This window comes from Sciurus carolinensis, chromosome 12, assembly GCF_902686445.1.
Source record: "Sciurus carolinensis chromosome 12, mSciCar1.2, whole genome shotgun sequence".
In the NCBI taxonomy this organism is placed as follows: domain Eukaryota; kingdom Metazoa; phylum Chordata; class Mammalia; order Rodentia; family Sciuridae; genus Sciurus; species Sciurus carolinensis.
In genome coordinates, this window is record NC_062224.1 from 49,144,318 (window position 1) to 49,159,087 (window position 14,770).

The following is a 14,770-nucleotide window of genomic DNA, read 5'->3' on the forward strand; positions in this document are numbered from 1 at the left end:
GTCTCTGGACTGCATCTGCCATCAGGCCAGTGAATGGCCATTGTATTAGTTTTCTGTTGCTGGAACCAATACACCTGACAAGAACAAGTCAGAAGAGGCAAAGTTCATTTTGGCTCATGGTTCCAGACATTCAACCCATGTTCAGTCAACTCCACTGCTCAAGGCCCAAGGTGAGGCAGAGTATCATGGCACAAGTGTGTGATGGAGGAGCACTGTTGATGTCAGCCAGGAAGCAAAGAGAGAGAGTGAGGACCCAGGGACAACGGATAATCCCCAGGGGCATGCCCTCAGAGACTTTCTCCAGCCATACCTACCTCCCTACAGTTAACATCCAGTACAGTAAGTCTTTCAAATTATTAACCCATCCAATGGATTAATCCACTGATTAGATTATAATTATCATAATCTAGTTGTTTCACCTCTAACATTCCTGCATTGTCTAACACATGAGCTTTTGGGGGACACTTCATTCAAACCATAACACAATTTTTTGACTGAGACTGAACGTGGATGTTCCTCCCAATGGGCCAAATTGCATGCAATGGCAATGAACATGTAGGTCACCTCTATCACCACATCTTGCTACATTTTCATCAACTCATGTGCCATTACCAACAGTCTAATCATCTGGTCAGAAAAATAGCAACTGAGTGACTAGACTATTAAAGGATTTCCTGTGCAGGGAGAAAGACTATGACAAGAGCTTGCTACCTGGAAGGAACAAATATGTGTCACTTATGTGGACAGTAGGAGTACTTGAGAAGTCACTTGAGAAGAACTTATTCCATGTTTTTGGATTCCCATGAGACCTCTCTCTAACCAAGAAACATGCTTCACTGCCCAAATTACCTACCAATGGACCTACTCAGATTATGATGGACTACTTGACATGTACTTGACATGTTACCCACAGTCCAAGGGAGCCTTGAATGATGGAACAGAAACTAAGGAAAGGACATCCAGACAACTTGATAGTGGAGCAATATTCCCATCCGACCCGGGCAATATGGACACTAAACACTGCACACACATGCAAGGAAAACAGCCCTGCAGCACCTGTTGAGCATACAAAACTTGGGGTGGAGGTGGGCCAGGCTGCCTGATTAGGCTGTGTAGCAAATTCACACTGTCCCCAACCATTCCTTTTCCTTTTTCCCTTTGTAGTGCATATCCTGTGGGTGACTTGCACTTCAGTCTGCCATAGTACCCAGATAGGAACCTCTGACGCTAATCTGGAAGTGATATTCCTCTCTATGGGATCCCACAAGGGTAGGGTAATAGGACCAGAAAATACCAGAGTCGTAGGTCCCTCTAATGATGCCGTGGACATCCCAGGGACATTTTCAGACATGCCAAGTTTGTACAGGATTTAACCTCCTTTCCTAGACTGGACAATTGAGGACAACAGATCTAGGGCAGGTGACAAGAGCAACAAGTGTGTGCAGAGGTCATTGCCTTGGAATAGAGATAGTCTGTGTCACTGTACCAATTCAATATAAACCTATCCAATAGGGAGGGGACAGCTGGGACAACTAGAAGGGAAGGAGGGGAGCTCTAACCTGCCAATCTGCTTTTACCACAAGGGTGGGGTAGCAGAAGCATTGAAATATAATGTGGCTCTCCTAAACTATGGTACTTTACCTGTCACACAGGTAAAGTATTGGAAAATGCCACCCAGATCTCATTCTGCAACAGACCACCAGCAACCTTCTTGTCCTACTGGTGTTGGACTACGGCAGTATTGTTAATGCCACACACAGTGTACACCAACAGAATATGAATCATGGCTTACTAAGTGAGGATCTGGCACCTGCCATGTGTGTGAAAACCCAAATAATACACAGCATGGAGTGAACCCTAATGGAAACTGAAATTTGGTTGATAAGGATATCCTAGCATAAACTCCTTGATCGTAACAAATGTATAATTGTAGTATGGAATGTTAATAGAGGTTGTGAATATGTGGGGGCGAAGTCTATATAAGAATTCTCTGAAATTTCTGCTGAATTTTACTACAAATCTAAAACTTCTCTAAACAAAAGATAATGTATATTTTGGTAAAATCCATCACCTAATAATTTTAAAAACCTTTTTGTTTGAATTATGGTTAGTATGTGTAATGGTTAATTTGAGTTGTCAACTCGATTGGATTAAGAGATGTCAATGATTAAGAGGCTTCTGGATTTGTCAGTGAGGGCGTGTCTAGGAAGGATTGGAATGTGAGATAGTGAACCGAAGTGGAACCCCTCCCTAAGCTTGGGAAGCACCACCCAATAGGATGGAATAAAAGCTGGAAGAAACAAGGAAGCAGATGCAGATGCAAGCTCAGCTCTTCTTGAAGAGCTCTTCTTGATTGCTGCTTTGATTATCTGAGGATATTTGACTCTTGTTCTTCACTCTTCCAAAGTGGACTTTGCCAGTGATTCTCCAGGTAGTTTCCAGAAGTCTTGTACTCAGACTAGGGGAGCACTGTTGATCCTTCTTGTTCTGGTGCTTCTTCCTCTTGGACTGTACAGCTCTTAGTTCTTCCAGCTCTCCAGCTGCAGATGACCATTTTGAACTATCCAGCTTCTGGTCGTGTAAGCCAAACTAATAAATCCCCTTTTTATAATCACACTTCCTGTTGATTCTGTTCCTCTAGAGAACCCTGACTAAAACACTCTATCTCTTAGGACAATCTACAAGTTCTCCCTCCTCCTTTTTTTTTCTTTTGCAATTTATTTGTTTAAAAGAAACAGGTAATTCATCTTGCAGAGCTAGTTTTCCACATTTTGGGTTTTGCTGATTTTATCTCTATTGCATTTAACATTTTCCTCTGACCCTTTTATAAAGATAAGATAAATTTAGTCAGAGGGGTGCTTGGTTCTGCGTGTATGTGTGTTGTTGTTGTTTTTACAAGGTAGGCTTGTGAATTTTAAATTTATTATATCAAGAGGTACTTAATGATTGACTCCTATTTTTTGTGATAGTAAAATTCACTAATGTGTTCAGAATTTGTCATCCTGGTCCACCCATTGCAAAATATTTAATCAGTGTTTTGCTCTTTATTTTAAAGCTTTGATAGGCAGAATAATGTCCCCCAATATGCCCTCATCCTAATTGTCAGAGCGTGTGACAATATGCTCTCATCTTAATTGTTACAACCTGTTACTGAAGATGTTACTAAGGTAAAGGACTTAGATGTGGAGAGACTACTCTGGATTATCTGTGCGGGCACAGTCTAATCACAGGATTTTAAAGCAGAGAACTTTCCTGGCTGTGGAGCAAGATATAGCAATGAAACAAATAGTAAGATAAGATATTCCTAGGCAGAAAGATGGAGGAATGCAACCACCAGCCAAGGAATGGAGGCAGCCTCTGGAACCTGGAAAAGTCAAGAACCTCCAGAAAGGAAAGTAGCTCTGCCCTGCTTCTCCCAGGTGTTCCCGAGCATCTGGCTGGGAACAACTCCAGTGCATCCTTCTGAGTGAGGTTGTTTTGAAGACTGATTCAAAGACACCATCACATTTAAAGTCTCAGTCTCTTGGCCTAAGCTTGATTTCTATGATCCTGGGCTCAAGATTCAGTCCAGGTTACATTTAAGCAGTAAGAAAAACAACACCCACCATAATTAACTATGTAAACTATATAACAAAGTAGAAATTAAATGAGTTAAACACACTAATTTCATTTTTCTTTTCCAGTTGAGTGATTTTATGTATTCTGATACAAATTACTTATCAAATTTATGTCTTGCAAATATCTTCTCCCAGGTTTGTTGTTTTGTTTAATAACAGTACCTTTAGAATAGCAGAAGTTTTTATTTTCAAGTCCCATATATTATTTCTATTTTTATAAATCATGCATTTATGCCATATGTAAGAAATCTTTGTGTACCCAAGGTCATGTAGATATGCTCCTATATTTCTTTTCTTTTTTTTTTTTTCTTCCTTGAAATACAGAATTTTATTTAGAAACTGTTTAAAAGTAGAAAAAAACCCTGTCAAGAAAGACCAGGTGGAAAATGGGTTCCCAACAAAAATGGAATTTTAGGGCAACAAAAATCTAAAAGGCCACAAAAGAGAAATAGCACCACTGCCATTTGAACAATGACTAGTTACTTGCAGTTTTTGGCATTGTTAATCAATGAGTCTGGGTTTTCCTCTGAATTCCATACAGAGCATGCACTACACAGCAATTTTATCATAAAATACCTGTTTTCTACACACATTTTAGGACAAGCTACCACCATAAACAAATCAATACAAACACATCAGGAGGTTGAACAACCTCAGTAGTGGGTAACATACATTTTGCAGAATTCTGCCAAACAAGGGGACTGAATAGGCCATGGGCAAAGCAAACGAGGGAGAATTAAGGAATGAAATATTTTAAATATTAATAATTAATTCAGACATGGTACTGTATTTTCTGCAAAAGAAATTTACATTTAGTAACATACTAGTGAATTTTATCTCCAAAGAGATTAGTGCACTGGCAAAGTATTCAGATAACAGTGGAGAGCCGTGGACAGCAGATGCCGAAAACACCCCAGCCTTGTAGATCCCAAGATCACGATGACCTTCACTGATCACTCCCTTTACTAGAGGTCCAGCAAGAGCTTGCAGCATGATCACCTGCCTGCTTTACTTCCAATGCTAAGCAGCAAACTTAAGGAGCCAAAGAGGAGTTCCCAGTGGGCAAGGGGAGCAGAGAAAAGAAACATGTTAAATGTAAACTTAAGATAGTAAAACAGGACAGAAACCCATCCAAATCCCAGAGATGGGGGCAATTCTCCAAAAGTAGTTATTAGATTAAAAAAATGGACACACCTCATTTTTCAAAAACTCAATACACAGGAATTTCAGGAATAAATGGAAAAATCATCAGAGAAACTCAATGAAATGCTCTTCACCTCAAACATCTCAGGGCTTAAACACCTTCTATTCATCCAGGCAACCAAGCTGTTTGTATTTAGCGGGGATGTGATTGGTCAAGGACACCAAATGGCTTTACAGAGTAACTTCTTAAACTTTGCTTTTGGGACAAAGCCTAGGCCTGTGGGGATTTAAGCAACACTTCAAGGCCTGTGACAGCAGTTTCCAAAGGTTCTGAGGTCTGGTCCTTCCTTCCCAGATAGAATGTCAGACACATAAAATCTCCTGTCAAGTTACATTTTATATTTTGAAATATGGAAGCATATTTTAAATACTCTTAAGGCATTCATTTTATTAAAATGTTCTCTGCCAAGATTTCACATTAGCTTAAAACTCAATTCAGTCTTTACTGAAGTCGCCACCTTAGTGTATTACATAAAAATACCTTCTCCAGCAATCAGTGTGACCAGCAGCCACATGGGAGCCCCATGGTCAGCCTCTTTGTTCCCCAGGTGAACGAACTAGATGTTAATACTGCTCTGCTACAAGGTAAAAGCTCCTAACTCAAATGTATTGGTAAAGGAGTGAAACTTCTGCAAAGTGCAATTTTTAAAAAGAGGTACTTTTTGCTTATGAAAAGAAACCAGTGAATCCTCTAAGAATAATAAAAAGGAGTATTTTACAGTTAAGCACATGATTTGGAGTGAAGAATTCGGATGTTACTCTGCTGGTTCAGGCTGTTAATACTCTTCTTGTTCCTCCTGTGGGCCCCCTTCATCAGGTATCACAAAGCCTTTGTCTGTGGCATAGAGAATGTCTACAATCCCCTGCAACATAGGGTCGTTTTCCCCCTCATTCTCCTGGCAAATCAATTCAATGTTCCGTAGCTTTCCAAAGTAGAAATCTCTGTCCTTCTCCAACTCTTCAACAGTAAGTTTCAACACGTTGACCCGCTGCATCAATTCAGCTGCTTCATCATCCCCATTGCCCACACCAGGATTCTTACGCACCACCCCTGGTCCAGCCTTAGGAGTTGCAGTAGTTCTCTGTGTTGAAATGGGTCTCTGTGGAGCTGCACTGCTCAAGCTGAGAGGTTTCTTTGGTTTATTCAGAGCTGGAGCAACGAGGGAGGGAGCAACTGCAGTTTCTTGACCTTGTCTGGCAGCTACAAGGGTCATAGTCTTTTCCATCATAGTTTGCATCAAAAAACTTCTTGAACACTGCATGAATTCAAAATTATCCTGAAATTTTCCTTTTACTAATTTATCCACGGGAATTATTTTGTCACCTCCCATCCTCTTAAAACCTGCTTGTAGTATTTTGAAGTTCTGGATATATTCATGTTCTAGTTTAGCTTGGAACTTCACTTTCTTCAAGGCAACAGAGCCAGGGAACAGCATGTCCATAAACTGACAATAGGTAGCTCCTGGGCACAACTGTTCGATCTTTGTCAGATTCAACTGGAGAGACTCATTGATCCAGGCCAGCATGTCATGTTGACTTAGGTTATCACTGGTGACTGATGTCAAGTATACGTTCACTGCCATCTTCAGCTCTCGGAGGAACCGCTTCCACTGCCTGTGCCCGGCTCTGGTTCTTCTCCTATATTTCTATTAAAAGTTTTATAGTTTTAGATTTTTGTCTTTAGGTCAATAATTTATTTTAAGATATTATTTATATATAGCATGAGATATGAATCAGGTAAGTTTTATTTTTAGAGTAAGGATATCTAATTTTTCCAGTGGTTTGTTTTAAAGGTAATGCTTTTTTCCATTGAATGACCTTAGCATTTCTGTACCAAATTAGTGGTCTATATCAAATGAGCCTATTTCTAGGCAACCTATTCTGTTTTTTTTTTTTTTTTTTTTATCTATATGTATTCTTTTTCTAATATTACACACTCTTTATTATGGTAACTTTGCAGTAAGTCTTGAAATTGGTTAATTTGAATATGCCAATTTTTTCTTTTTCACAATTATTTTGTCTACTTCTTTTCCCTTCCCATGTGTATTTTAGTTCACTTGTCAATTTCTATAAAAATCCTGCTGGTTTTTTTTTTATTAGATTTACCTTGAAAGTAGATTGGGAAAAATTGGGGAAAAACTCAACACTATTAACTTTTCAATCCATAGACACAGCATGTCTCTCCAACTATTTGACTATGGTTCATGCCTTTCACTGAAACTTTGTAGTTTAAAGTGCATGAATTTCACACATCTTTTATTTAGATTATACCTACGTATTTCATATTTCATAGTACTGTTGTAAATGATGCTTTTCATTTCAATTTTCAATTGAGTATTGCTAGTATGTAAACATATATATTTGATTTTTATATTTTAGTCATATAAAATTATTAAATTCACCTATTAATTCTAGTAGTGTTTCCTGTAGACACTTTTAGATTTCCTATGTAGAGAACCCTGTTTCTTTCTCTTTTATCCCCAATTTGCCTGTCTCATTTTTGCATTTTTATTGCACTGAGATTTCTAATACAACATGGAATTGGAGGGCATCTATTTTCCAGTTTTGAGGAGAGTATGTTCAGCCATTTACCATTAAATGTGAGGTTCACAGCAGGTTTTGTATAGATGCTATTTATTAATTGAAAAATTTCCATTATATTAGTAATTCCTGAGAATTTTTATCTTAAATAGATACTGAATTTGGTTAAAGTTTTTCTTTCTTTCTTTTATGCTTTAAATGGTTATTCTTTCATTCAGTGAATTGCCCTGATTTGTATTTCCCATTCCTAGGGAAAAGAACCCCTTGATCATGAAGTATTATCAATTTTTGTATTCTGCAGGATTCCATTTGCTATTATTTTGTTGAAGATTCTTGCGTCTGTGTTCTTGAGTGGTATTGACATTCAGTTTTCTTTTCTTGCAATATGTGTTTTTGTTGCCAGCATAATGCTGCCGAGTAAGAGCTGGGAAAGGTTTTCCTCCTCCTATCTTGTAGGGAACATTCCTCAAGCTTATTTGATAGCAGTTGCTGATACAATGATTTAAATAAATCCAACAGTCTGGATGGGGATACTGAGGAAGTGGTAAAGACTTACCATGGACTGCAGGCCTTTGCAGTTACTGAGGCTTAGCTATGAGCTAAGGGAAAGCCTCACTCAACAGGCATCATGGCAAGCTGTGATGTGAGTTCGCCCATACTGCCTCACCTCATTCTGTGTGCTGGAGCCTTGCCCTTCCCCCAGTCCTTTGTCTCAGACTTGTTGCTGGACAAGACCACCTAGGGATACTTGGTTTGTTTTTATCAATACGATGTATAACTTACGATAGGTTGATTCTGTTATGTTTTAACAAGTGTCTTAACCTGATTGGATAATGTGCCTATATATGTCTTGTACAATCATAAGTAAAATTAGATCTATGCCTTCCGAGCCTGGTCTCCGATGTCTGCGTTCTTTGGGTGACATCGTCATCCTCACTCTCAGCTCCACCCCTGTTTGAAATAACTTCACTATCTGTGTAAACTTTTCTTACATGTTTGATATAATTCACCAATCAAACCATCTCTGGACCTAGATTGCTTTTTGGCACTATTTCAGTTTTTTAATATACATAGGACTAGTCTGTTATTTATTATTATATAGTTTTCAATTTCTTCTTGGTTGAACTTTGGCAGTTTGTGTTTTTTTAAAAGACATTTGTCAGGTTGGGGACATAGCTCAGTGCTTGCCTACCCTGAGCAAGGTGCTGGGTTTGATCCCCAGTACTGCAAAAGAAAAAAGTCATCCATGCCATAATTATCATTTTGACCTTATACTCAGTCCATGAATATATTTGTTATTATTTTTAAATATGTTGTGGATAAAAAATAAAATATTATCTAATACTGTGCAGAGGGGAGCTGATGTTCCTGACAAGTCAAATATAGATTTGATATTATTTTTCTAATATTAGTAGAGAATAACGGTTCATTTAATGGAGATAAATGAAAATACTATATTCTTTTCTCTGTCAAGAAGAAGTTTTTGAGAGATCAAAAATTGAAGATTTTGTTAGAGGTTTGGATGGAACTCTAGTCACAGACCAGAAGCTCCCACAGGTCTTGTCACCTCCCCTCTATACAGATGATGCCCTGAGACACAATTTGTCTGCCCAGGCTTTCTTCAAGAAAGGGGCAGAATAGGGGCTGGCAGATGAAGTCACCATCCACAAAGAGCCATTAAAACCATATTCCTTGCAGCCATTTCAGTCCTGCTAGGAGGAGTAGATTCTAAGAACACCCAACATGAGAAGAGGGAGGGCAGAAGGGGGCAGTTGGTAAGTTCTTAAGCACGGTAGTGATAGTTATAAATATTCCTCAAGCATTTGCCTGGTGGCAGACTCTCTTCTAGGCACTGCCTATAGAGCAATGGACAAATTAAAAAAACCTCTGCTCCCAAGAAAGTTACTGCCTAGTGACTAAAGAATAAAATATACAAGATAAATATATACAACTATATTATGTTAGGAGGTGATAACTATCCTGATGAACCATAACAACAATTAACATGAAAGCCAGCAAGATAATGTAAATCCTTCCCACTGAATAGGAAAGTGTGCGCATGGACTTGTGCCAGTGTCCACCCATGGTCACTGCAGTATGTGACCACCGAGGAGAAATGCAAACATCTTCTCATAAGCAATATTAACATTAACCTGGAGACTAAGGTAGGGTAAAGGTAGTAGAGCACTCATACATGTTATCGATCATGATTATTGTTTTATTCTCAGTACTAAAATGACTTGGGGTCAGCATCAACTTTCTGGGTATTAAGAGAATTGATTTTGAATCATAAAGTCTTAATTAATTTAACAAAATTTATTTTATTTCAGGTTTCACTGTAAGGATTTTCATTTTTAGTAAGTAGAAAATAATAAAGAGAACTGATATTCCAGGGGGTTGGTAATAAAAAGCCAGCACCTCGTTACTTTGCCATAACAGATGTCTTCACTCACCAGACACTCCAGCCAAGCCCTCTGGACCTTAGGCACACTTGCTGTGTTGGAAGATTTGCTTGTATGTGCAGAAATCATTAAACGTGTTTTACAGAGAACTATCTTTTTGAAAGACCACAAAAGAGAAAAATGAAGGAATTCCACAATGTGAAACTAAAATCCAACCAAAGGGATATTTTTCTCAACCCCAATGTGCTCCCAACATTTTTAGGGAATCATTGTACCAGACACCACATATCACAGGAAAGTAGACTGACTTTTTGGAATATACAAAATCAAATATCTAGAAATAGATATACCTACTAAAAAGTATAGGATTATGCTTTGAGGGAGAATAAGTGATTACATTTTGCACAGGTGTGCCAGCTATCTAGAGGCTTCCTTAACATTCAGAACAGTGCAATTTATTCCTTACTTTGTTGTAATGCTGATCCAACAAAAGGAAACACACTTGATATTTCAGGCTGAGTAAGCCCATGGGACTGTCCAATCATTCAAATAACTATCGTCAGTAACAAGATGAGGAAAATCATAGAGGTCATGATTTGTAAAGATCTAGAAATAAATAAATGAAATGAAATAAATAATTGAGTCTTCCTTCTCCAAAACTAGAACTGCATTCCAGGTGTTAAACTTCCATGGAAATCATAAAAGAAATGTTAATAGGAAAAACATGCAGCTAGTCAATAAAACCTAAAGCCAACTAAATTTTGAGCCAGGAATCAATTGTGGACCATGAAGAAGTTATTGAGGTTTTTTTTAAAAAATCATTCATTGAATAAACAGACATTTGGAATAAAGCTGGTTGAGCCCAAGACACTCTTAGTAGGCATACATGGTTTTAAAATAGATGTTACCAAGTGAGGTGGCAGTTACTCTTCTTAGACACACACACATACAGAAGGATGCAATACCAGACCAGATTCCAAGATTTATTAAGTAATAAGATTAATGATTCCTTAAGATTTCACTTTCCTCATTTCTCTTTTTACTGAGTTGTTTTTTTCCTTATGATGCTTTTCTCTATAAAGAATTCCTTTCTCTGAACTAGGTAACTGGTGAAATCATACCAACATATGCCCACATAAACAAACACAACAATTTCCTTTCTCAGGTCCTGTCTTCTGCCCATGCTGAATATGTCTCTAAAGCAGGTTTTTAAAAATAATGTTATTCAAACAACAGGCTCCAGATATCTTTCCCTCTAAAAATGCACCTGTGTCTTTCATCAACCTGAACAGAAATTATGTGTGAGCAATCTCCCACTGCTAGGTTCAAGAGTCAAGGAGGGGACAGGGTATTATGAATTTTTCAGATTGCTGACCAAGAAATGTAGTTCATTTCCTCCATTATCAATATTATTTCAAAGGCATGTCATGATAGTTCTGAAATATACCCAAGAAATACTCAAGAAATATGGTAACAAGAAAATGAGCAATAGCTTATTTCATAACTCAAGGTAAGGTATTTAAAAAAAGGGAAACACATTACTGAGGATTTTTGCTAAAAATGTGTTAGAAATAAAATCAATTAAAGCTAAAAATCTGTTAGTAAAAAAAAAACTAGTAACAAAATCAATAGAATACAATAATAAAATCAATAATTTATTTGCCTCCAAGTTATAAACAAGTATTATGTATAATTTCAATATTCTTTTCAATAATATTTGCAATTTCCCACCCAGTTGATGACTTGTTTCAAGCCGTGTTCCACCAGCTCTCTATTGTCTCCTGGCTGAAATGTGACAACGTGCTTACAATTTCAGGTTAACTTCAGGAATGTTAACAAATATACTGCCCATTTGCTAAGAAAGAGCTTCATTATTTTCTTCATATGAATTCTACTCCCAATTCATTCACCCTTGGAACATCATTCTGGGACCAAAAGCTTTTCAGCAGATTGCTTCCTAGGGGAAAGCTCAACACACCACACCTGTTTTTCTCACTGTTCCCATTGCCTCTGGCTGAAGGAAAGGGCAAGTTTTGAAGTTTACTGATTAATAATGGCTACTTGCCTTAGTTTGGATAAGTCATCCTCAACTGACCAAAGAAAGAAATCTTCAAATTATCCATGGTTGGCGACACAGAAGGGTGTATATGTGAAATCCAAGTTCAACTTAGGGCAAGTCATACTGAGTACAAATGGATTTCTGTCTTTTTAGAAATACTGAATAATATTACATTTTGTATGTGTGTGTGTATGTATATATCACATTTGTCTCACTGGTCAGCCCAGCTTGGGATTCTGTGAGCTAAATGGCAGGGCCTGCTCTTGGAATCTCCAGGGTCTGTGATCAGGTGGGGCGATTTTGGTAACATCACCACTACCCAACTGATTTCTCATAAGACCCCTTTTGTGACTCACTCCACACAATCTCTTTCCGTTGAGGTCCCCTTGCCCTCTAGAATAGAACCAGTCAAGTTCATTTAAGCCTAGCCTAGATCTTCTTGGAAATATTTACTTGATCTGGGAGATCATGTATTTTTAACTCCCAAATGGTATCAATAAATCCTTCTGGTACTCTTCCTCCTGGCCTTGATAGTGAATAATTCCCATCAAAGTCCTGTCTTCTGAATTCTTAAGGCATTAATCATGCATTAGTCTATGGTGGTTAACGAGTCAGATTCAAGTCTCTGCTCCACCTCAGCTCTGGTAGCAGCAGCATGGGGAAGACCCACCAAATTTGCACATCTTGGCCATCATCCAGTTAGGGAGTAAGGCACCAGGCCCTTCACTTGAAGACCATCAAGGTGCCTGTGACCATGGTCTCTGTGACCTTGTAATGGAAATCACACACAGCAAGAGACCAAGCATCACTCTTGTAACTGAAAGCTGGGTTCTTGTCCCTGATGCCAGTGCAATGCAGAAGACACAGTTTTGAGAAAAAGGAAAAAGAAGTTTCACTGATTTGCTAGCAAAGGAGAAACACAGGGGATTCCTGTCCCAGAATCTGTGATTCTACCCATCAGTAGGAACAGGGAGATTTTAAAGGAGCTATTCAAAGACAATGTTCCAGGTGGGCCTTGACAGGGACAGGGGTTCCCAGGGCACCCTGATGCTGTTTTGACATTCACTTGTTAATTTGGAAGATATTCACTTCCTAGATCCTCTGGCAGATATCTCCTTCCTGTGGAGCACAGATAACTCAAGGTAATCTTGTTTTGCACCCAGGTTAGGGAGGGAAAGAGCTAGAAAAAGAAAAACATGCCCCTTTAAAAATAAGCCTCAGAGCTATGTTCGAAAGGTGAAGTGGACCACTGTTAGACTCTGAGGGTTGGAGAACTCAGGTTTATTTATGCCTGTGTACCCAGTTGAGCTAGTGCTCTGAAGTTCTGGACCCCAAGCTGAGGTTACATGGGACTTTTATAGGAAATTTGACATTTCTTAATCATCATAACATTGGTGGGTTTGAATTCGTGGCCTACATGACCAAAGACCATGCATAGGGACTTTATGATAAGTAACTCAAGGTGTAGAACCAAGACAGTAAAATACTTGGGAGTGTTATCGTGAAGTGATTTTCACCACAAGCAGAAGTAACCCAAGATGACTTGAGTTTATCTCCCTAAGTGAAAGCACCCAGAAACCACTCCGGACTCGGGAACTCACACAAGAAACTTTATTAGCAGACAAAGTGTCTGCTCTTAAGGGCGAAAGAGACAGAGAGAAAGAAAGAGTGAGAGAGTGAGAGCAAGCAAGAGTGTAAGTGAGAGAGAAAAGAGAGCAAACAGCAGGGGAATTACCCTTAAATAGTGAAAGCCCATGGGCTAATTGGACCAATGACTGACAAGAAAGTTAACAATCTAGATTATAAAATGGTGTGTGGGGAGGGGCAGAATCAGGGGAGAAATAACTGCAGCCTTGTTCCTTACACTAAGCACTATATTTCTAAGAACTAAGTCAACAAGGTTATAGTTTGAATGAATTTAATTGGCATAGCAATTAAGTGATGTAGCTACATTTCTACAGAGTTCAGAAAGTTTCAAAGTATAAGAAGAAAGGACTCTTTTTTCACAGGCACCTGTTGAATCTCTGACCTTGAAAGCCTGTCACAGGAATGTTTACATTTGAAAAGGGAGACTCTCAGAGACAGCTGTTTATAGTCCAATTGACAGAGACCCATGGTTACTTAGGTTCCCTGAAGAGAGGCTGAAATAGGGGAGGGGAAAAAATTAACCCTTTCCCAGGCATTGATTTTTCATTATAATATTCATATGATTTCATTTTATAATCAGGTCTGATTCCTCCATCATTCTCATCTTGGCCCTTAAATAAAAGTGAGGTCCATTTTTAGAAAACAGTATTTAGCTTTAAGTATAAAATGACTTGGGATATAAGGAAGGCAGCTGAAGGGGAGAAAAGAATGAAAAGTTACAAGCAGTTAACACTGGAGTGTAAAAATGAACAGCCCCTTGACAAAAAGGAGATGGGAAAGAAGGCTCCCCCACCCCCACCTGACCAACAGAAATAAACTGTGTATGTGCCAAAAGGCAGTCAACCCAGTGAGACTTTCCTGCCACAGGAGAGCAAAGGGAGATAGAGACAATTAAAGGTATTTATTTAAATAACCCAATAGGAGACAGTGAAACCTAAGTGACATTTGGGAAGATTGTGTAACCCATAGTACTCAGCCAATGAAGAACTGGGGGAGGGAATTTGCACTTTAGGGGATAAAACTCTGGTTGTACCCAAGCTGGTGGTTCCTGACCATCAAGAACCCAATCTTTCAAAACTGTCATTAAAGTCTTGCTTTTTGCTAGTCCTTGCGTCTCTCAGTCCATTCTTTGGACTTGGATAGGTGAGTGTGTTTCTCACAGCTCCAATGAATGAGAAGAGTGAATGGTCAGCACCCAGAAATTATGGGCCCCAATTGAGATCTTGTTCAAATGCAGAAAACATACCTGGAGGCTACTGGTAGACATATTCTTGAACACCATCAAGGCCTATTTCACATGT

At 38.7% G+C, this 14,770-nt stretch overlaps 1 protein-coding gene across 1 annotated transcript; it reads right to left on the reverse strand.

The window, feature by feature from the left end:
• Positions 1–5,512: 5,512 nt before the first annotated feature.
• Positions 5,513–6,403, reverse strand: LOC124962249 (microtubule-associated protein RP/EB family member 1-like). The gene is given in 3 exon segments (XM_047521454.1): positions 5,513–6,025; positions 6,027–6,076; positions 6,079–6,403. Coding segments are annotated over 3 exon segments (804 nt in total). The 3' UTR covers positions 5,513–5,596.
• Between the last annotated feature and the right edge of the window lie 8,367 nt (positions 6,404–14,770).